General features: G+C 41.0%; 1 protein-coding gene across 1 annotated transcript; it reads right to left on the bottom strand.

Moving 5' to 3' along the window:
• Positions 1-3,207: 3,207 nt before the first annotated feature.
• On the bottom strand, positions 3,208-6,283 carry LOC101773508 (cyclin-dependent kinase F-1). The gene is made up of 2 exons (XM_004965407.2): positions 5,724-6,283; positions 3,208-4,402 (listed from the first exon to the last, which is right to left on the bottom strand). Exons 1-2 carry the CDS (start codon positions 6,222-6,224, stop codon positions 3,470-3,472), a joined length of 1,434 nt encoding a protein of 477 aa, XP_004965464.1. The 5' UTR covers positions 6,225-6,283; the 3' UTR covers positions 3,208-3,469.
• Positions 6,284-7,007: the final 724 nt, after the last annotated feature.

Here is a 7,007-nt window from a genome sequence, read left to right as displayed (position 1 = left end):
GCCAAGAGGTGTACTCTGCGCAGTTTTTCAGACTTAAGATTTTAAGGCATCAGGGGTGAGTTGACTGTTTTACCTCACTTTGACCGAGGTTTTGAACAGGTTGTGGCCCGATTTGGACCTAGGTCAGTGTAATAAAGTTGGAACACACTCGAGGGATTACAACTTTCATTAAGGGCCTAACTTGAGTTTAGATAGGAATTCGTGAGATAAAGGTCTGCAAAGCTGGAGGAAAACTCGAATTCCAGGACTTAAGAGGTTTTTAGGGTTCTTTAGTACTCCGGTTTTGATTGCTGTTTTTGACTTCCTTCCGCTCCGAATTAGTCAAAGTGCCTTTAACAAAAGTTGTTTGAATTTAAAAGTTTTACAACTCTTATTTGGGCAGAAATTTAAGTTTGCATATAAAATTCCAAGTTTTATTTCAAACTCCAAAACGAGCTTCTTCGGGTTATAATGGTCATTTCACCTCTTTAATTAGGGATTAACCACTGGTTTATACTTAAAAGCACTTAATTTAGGTAGATTTAGGTAGAGTTGTTACAGCTAGCACATGACAGGATAGAGATGAACAGTCTGCTACCAGGCAGTGAGTTTATTGGCCTACCAACCTTACAGATAACACAGATATCATAGTTGATTAAACTATAATTAACTGATGCTTGTTCATTATCTAGTCTGAATCAGCAAAACAAACATTGCTCTACTATAATTAACTGATGCTCAGTGTGTATGGCAACAAGGTCAACATTCAGATCAAATTTTTTCCCTATTTTTCTTTAGTTTTAACTGGAAAGTAAAAGTATCCTAGCTTCTGAAAATTGGACAAAGCTCACTTTAGCTTGAATCAAAGCCCACGATGACCAGCCCACTACTGAAAATTGGCATCAAAATTGCAAGCATTAGTGGAACTCATGCTTCCTTAATGGAGCAGAGTTATAGGAAGGGTAAAACCATCGCAGGCTGATAAAGCACTAGGCACTAGCTGAGCTTCATTCAAGAGCAAGGGAATAGTCACTGTAGACTGTACTCATTCAAATATGGAAACCTGATTATTTTCCCTAGTCACAGAATAAGTTCTGAAAAATCAGGTTTCTAGACTTGTACTAGAACTGTCCCTGAGTTTAGCTTTGCAGATAATATAGTGAAAAACTATAATGCAGTATCCTTTTTTTTCTTAAGAGAAGTTTACATGTATTGCATCATTGGATGATCTGAAGAATCAATTTAGTTCACATGTCCTTTTTCTCATTCCGGGAATTGGGAGTGAGTGAGAGGGGTGTAAAAATAGCTCAGGTTAATGCTAGGATTGGACGTGCCAAAAAATTGAGCACTGGTTTAGACAACTGTTGGCGCAATGTTTTTTCTATTAGTTCCTAAAATCGAGTTTTAGGAATATATTTTGGGCACTCTTAGAGATGCTCTTATGACGTCAACACGCTCATCGTTGCAAGGGAGATCACTGGCCTCTAAGGCCAGCTAGCCAGCTCTAGTGATGCTGCCAAAGAATGACCGAATAAAGATGGCAAACAGAGCATGTAATTATGCTTCGGGAAAAAGTCCATTTTACTCCCATCACCTATTCACTTTGTCCGCTTAACCTCCTGAACAAAATTTAGGCTCACTTTACTCCCCTAAACTATTTCATTTAGTCCAATCTACATTTCTCTTTTTTTTCTCTGTGTATGAGTTGAATTTTGAGTTCAAATTTTGTGAGTAGATACAAAATATGATGCCTTATGTTAAAAATTATACTAAGAATTTTTCATGATTATTTTCATAGGTTAGGAATATTTAATATGAAATTGATCTTAGATATACAAAACTGTATGAAAAGTAATCATGAAAAATTGCTAATGTATTTTTCTAACGTAGAGCATCATGTTATAAATCAACTAGCAAAATCGGAAATTAAAACTCAACTTTTACGCGAAGAAAAAAAAAAGAAATATAATTAGGTGGTAGATTGGACAAAATGAAATAGTTCGGGAGAGCAAAGTGAGTCTAAATTTTACTTAGGGGTGAAGTGGACAAAGTAAATAGTTGAGGAAAGTAAGATGGACTTTTCCTTATGCTTGGTGCGATGAATAGCCGAAGAATGATGATCCTGCGGTTACATATGTGAGAAATCTATGTACGCCACGCTACGATGGGGACAGAAATCCACGAGGCTGTGCATGTATTAGTGCAGAGATAAGTGAAAGAAATAAATAAGAAAAGCTTTTATGTCAGGTTTTAGGGATGGATTTGCCCTAAGGATATAGGATAACCTGAGCATGCTTTTCTCATATTCCTATCCTCGATATCACTACAAGGCTCTACATCTTTTCCAACAGTTATTTACAAATGGGCTACAATGTAGTATCCCTTAGTATTCTTTTTTAATTGCAAACAGTTTTAGTTTAGGCAAATTGCCAACAACATAATCCTTTTCAACCTCATTACCCACAGTTTTTTCATTAGCTACCCAATTATACTAAAACTGTTGGCCACTTGTGAGAAAAAACTGTTAGGAAAAATAAAAAAATCTTGTAGTGATTGTTGTAAAATTGACTTTCTCTAGTTCTAAAAGCAGTATATTTTTTTCCATCTTGTTTGTTATGTGCTAGAACACACCCACGTGGATGTGTTTGTGGGCATGCGTGCGTGTGTGTGGACATGAGTCCATCCAACTTGTGCTCCTAGAATAACCTTATTTTTTCATCAACATCATAATGTGCAAATTATTCTTCTGCCACCACATTTTCCAATCGATTACCCTCTATTTTAAAATGAACCTAAATGTTATGTACATAAAAATGGAGGGCTACGTACATCAGGATCAACATTTCTATCAAAGGAGCAGAGTAGAAACCAATTACCAGGCCTTGAGAGGCGGTTCTTGTGGGAGGCGCTCAGGGTGGGACTGCCACCACAGCGATATTGCACATCCACCCCTCGTAAAGAACAACACATGATCTAATTGCTGGATACTTCTTGTGCTGTCTTGCTTAGGAGAAACAATCAATTTCGAGTCATTGGTGAAATTGATCACAGTAAATTTACTAGCTTCGATTGCCATGCAAATCATAAACACAAACATTCCTGGTATTATACTTCCTGAAGATGTGAAGCATGCTGTAGCGATACTCCGTTACCCGTAGAGAGTGCATTGACTTTTCAAAAGTTTTCGTTTCTGTCAATCCTTCCAACTGCCAAATAAAGTATCATAAGTTTCCATAGGAAGCGCATGCATGGACTTCAAATTACCACAGCTTTAATTGCCAGGGGCAAAGTGGTTCTGTTGTACAAAGAATCACAAAGTTCATATAAACTAAAAACGTAATCAACATTCCATACAACATGGTCCAATGACTGAAGTACTCATTCAGCTATGTTGACAAGAGATTCCTACTCCAGTGTAGCTACATACCATGATAGTCTTGTTTTGGACATGATACAATGATGTTTACTCCATGTGCCTTTCTTTATTTTATCAAGAAAAGCGTATACTGAAACCCTTGTCAGTTTTGGTGACATCCATGCTACCGAACTCATCAAAGTCTGAATCCGAGCCACCATCCTTGTAATTCCCCCATTCCTCCATTGAGCTGTCATCATCCTCATCCTTTGATACCGGGATTTGTAAACCTTCTATAGGTACAGGCAAAGGTTCTTCCGTGAAGTATGGATCATTCAGCAGGTCAACAGCACTGGCCCTCTTTGCTGGGTCATAGCAAATTAGCTGCTTTATGATGCTAACCTCAGAAGGAGATTTGTTAGGCAGACATGCTTCAAGGCCCATCGGCTTCTTAACTTTGTTAAAGAAAATTTTGTTGTAATCTGGCAAGTTTGAACAGCCTGGAAAGGTTTCTTCTGAGATATCGCCAAGGACATTGATGATTCTACTAATCTGATCAATATCGGATATCCCTGGGAATATAGGCTCTAAGTTCAGGAGCTCTGCCAAGATACATCCTAATGACCAGAGGTCAATCTCTAGCCCGTAGTTTGTGGACCCATATAAAAGCTCAGGAGCCCTGAACCACCTTGTACCAACACAAGAAGTGAAGGCACCAGAGTCTTCACCTATGCCTTCGACATCATATGAGTAGGATGATCGGAATGGATCGTCTTCGATGTCTCCTGTGCTGCATGTGGCAAGACAGGATGCATCTCCATCCTGCAGGCTCATTTTGTCAACATCGCTGGATTTGGCTCGGAGTTGGTCCAGCTCATGCAGGTAGTCAGCTGCAGTTAGGGTCTCTGGCTCTTGGCCAGCAGGAATGTCTGATTCATAACATGGAGATTCCTCTTCTGCCCCTTGTAGCACTGCTGGTGGTTGTGAAACCCAAGGCCCCATTCTTGAGGTTTGCTCATGTGGGTGCATATCTTGGTATGTAGGTGCTGTCTGCTGAAGTATCCTCGCCTGGGAAAGTGCGTAGACCAAAAGAAACATTGTTAAAATCCAATCAATTGAAACAGATGACATCAATACAGAGGCACAATGACACAGATACCACAAATTCCAATAAAACAGAAGGTATACTTTCAGGCCACACATTAAACTTTTATGCTTCATGTGCCAGTGATAATACCTTACATTCAATTTCAAAGTAGTGGAACACAATGTGTTGCATGAACCAGCATGAAGCTCAGGCACACCTTCACCAAAATCTATGAATTTCCACCACTATGGCCTATGTTGATCAACACATGAAGGATATTATTAACTTGAATGTGGGAATGGAACAAAATCTATTACATGAAGCAGCATGAAGCTCAGGAACACCTTCACCAAAATCAATAAAATTTCCACCACTATTGCCATGGTCATCGATACATGAATACTTGAATGTGGAAACAGAACAAATGTATGAATTTTCACAACTACAGCTACATTCATCAACACATGAAGACTATTATTAACTTGAATGTGGAAACCAAAAAAATTAATGAAGCTTGGTGTCAGCCTGTTGATTTAGAAATGATCTTTGTGGATAAACAAGTTTTCATTTTTGTTCTGTAAATTTTGGACTAAACTGCCCTTGGTGAGCATGATTACGGTGTCGTTGTTACAGTACATGAGTAGCACAAAAGACAACATGGCCCGGCTAGAATGGTTTTTCATTAGTTATAACATATGTGATATCCCCAAAGAACTGTAACTGAAGTCTAGAGTCAGCTGCATCAATGTTTCATTAGTTGTATGCATTATCTTGCAGCTATCAAAATGGAAAGAAGTCAATAACCAGATGCTATTGGAAAATGAACACTGAACACTTCGAGTGGCAAGCACTAAATAATTATCATTTCATAAACAACCAATTTCCAGGTTATAAATTACTCTTCTGCTGTCATACAAGGAAAAACAACATGAAACACTTAATTGGACATCAAATCATGATGACCACCCAAAGTGATTCATTTGCTGAAATGCATGTATGTCTGCTCAAGTGATGACATTGATTGGAAACTAAACAGCTAATATTGTCTGGGTGCTACCTCCAAACAATGTTAGTAAATCCATTAAAGCACCCACAAAAGTTGGTAAAGGAAATATGAACTTTGCATCAGTCCAGCAAACTCGATACAGATCAAGTCAAAATTACATCCGCAATTAACTATCACAATTCAAGTTGAGTCAAAGCGGATGACTCGCACATACCTCAAATCTACAAATCTTGCTAAGCCTCATACCAGAACTCACAAGACGAATCGAGTCTAATAAAGGTCTTGAAGATGTTTACCTGACCAAAATCGGCTACCTTGAGCACCCCGTCCTCGGAGATGAGCAGGTTTGCGGGCTTGAGGTCGCGGTGCACGACGCCGGCGCGGTGGCACGCGGCGACGCCCTCGAGCACCTGCAGCATCCACCGCTTGAGCTGCGCTGTGGGTATGCCGCCTCCTCCGCCGGCCGCGCGCCTCCGGGCGTCGCGCACGACGGCGGCGAGGTCGAGCGGGACCCACTCGAGGACGAGGACATCGTCGTCGCAGTCGCCGCCTGGGAAGTGGTCGAGGAGCGCGACGACGTGCGGAGAAGGGGAGACGGCGAGGAGGGCCTCCGCCTCGCGGCGGGCGCTGACGGCGTCGTGGACCTCCTTGAGCGCGACAGTGGCGCCGTCGGAGCGGCGGCGGCCGCGGTAGACGTCGGCGTAGGCGCCAGAGCCCGCGCGGCCGAGGACCTCGTAGCGAGAGGTAACGTCGGCGCGGCCATGGATGCTCCAGCTCCCGCCGCCGCCGATCGCCATGGGGACGGGATTTGGGGGAGGTAATTTGCAGAGGGGTTAGGCTTGTATGATTTGGACCATAGATTGTCACGTGAACAAACAGACCAGCAGTTTTCCGCAAGTCAGATGATCTGCGTTGGCTTGGGCCACGCTGATGGGCTTGGTTTGCTGCCGTTAGTGGTCTTGTCAGGAGGGCCGAGAGTCTGAGCCCACTTGGTTACTCAACCCACCTATAATTTTGTGACTTATCTCATCACTTCTTTAACTAATCACGTCGTGACGCATCAGCATCTGTATTTATTTTTAAGAAAACAGAAAAAATGAAATTTGACTAAGAAAGAACAAGATATCACTCGAAAAAACAAAGGAAAAGAAGACAGAAAAAATATTAACAAGATATCCGTAAGATACTTTAAAAAAGGCACCAAATCCGTGTGTTTAGTGAAACCGTGCAACACCACACAGCCATTTGTATTGCATTGATGCTAAAACTAGGATACAATACTAAAAATGAAAATGCGCAGGGGGTAGTAACCGTGATAGGTGACTCCGCTTAGGTAGAACATTGCCCAATGGACGATTGTTTATATATATGACATCCCAGGGCATATCATATGTTATACAGAGAAAACATGCATAATTTAAACAAAGAAATTTAGCACTCATGTGCATCCGTTTGACCTTGGTTCTTGCCATATGTCTACTTTATTGGGAAGAAAAAATTGCAGGTACACTACACGACAAATAAATCCTAAAAAACTGACGAGTTCCTACGAGAACATAAAAACTGACACAAGAGTTCCT

This window comes from Setaria italica, chromosome IV (genome assembly GCF_000263155.2).
Source record: "Setaria italica strain Yugu1 chromosome IV, Setaria_italica_v2.0, whole genome shotgun sequence".
In the NCBI taxonomy this organism is placed as follows: domain Eukaryota; kingdom Viridiplantae; phylum Streptophyta; class Magnoliopsida; order Poales; family Poaceae; genus Setaria; species Setaria italica.
The sequence above is the reverse complement of the archived record's forward strand: the minus strand, read 5'-3'. Positions and strand labels throughout refer to the sequence as shown.

Bases quoted from the DNA above. Each gene is read 5' to 3' on its own strand.
- LOC101773508 (XM_004965407.2), bottom strand. From the start codon at position 6,224: ATGGCGATCGGCGGCGGCGGGAGCTGGAGCATCCATGGCCGCGCCGAC. The intron at 4,403-5,723 runs GTAAACATCTTC...GCACTTTCCCAG, and splicing joins AGGTAGCCGATTTTGGTCAG to GCGAGGATACTTCAGCAGAC.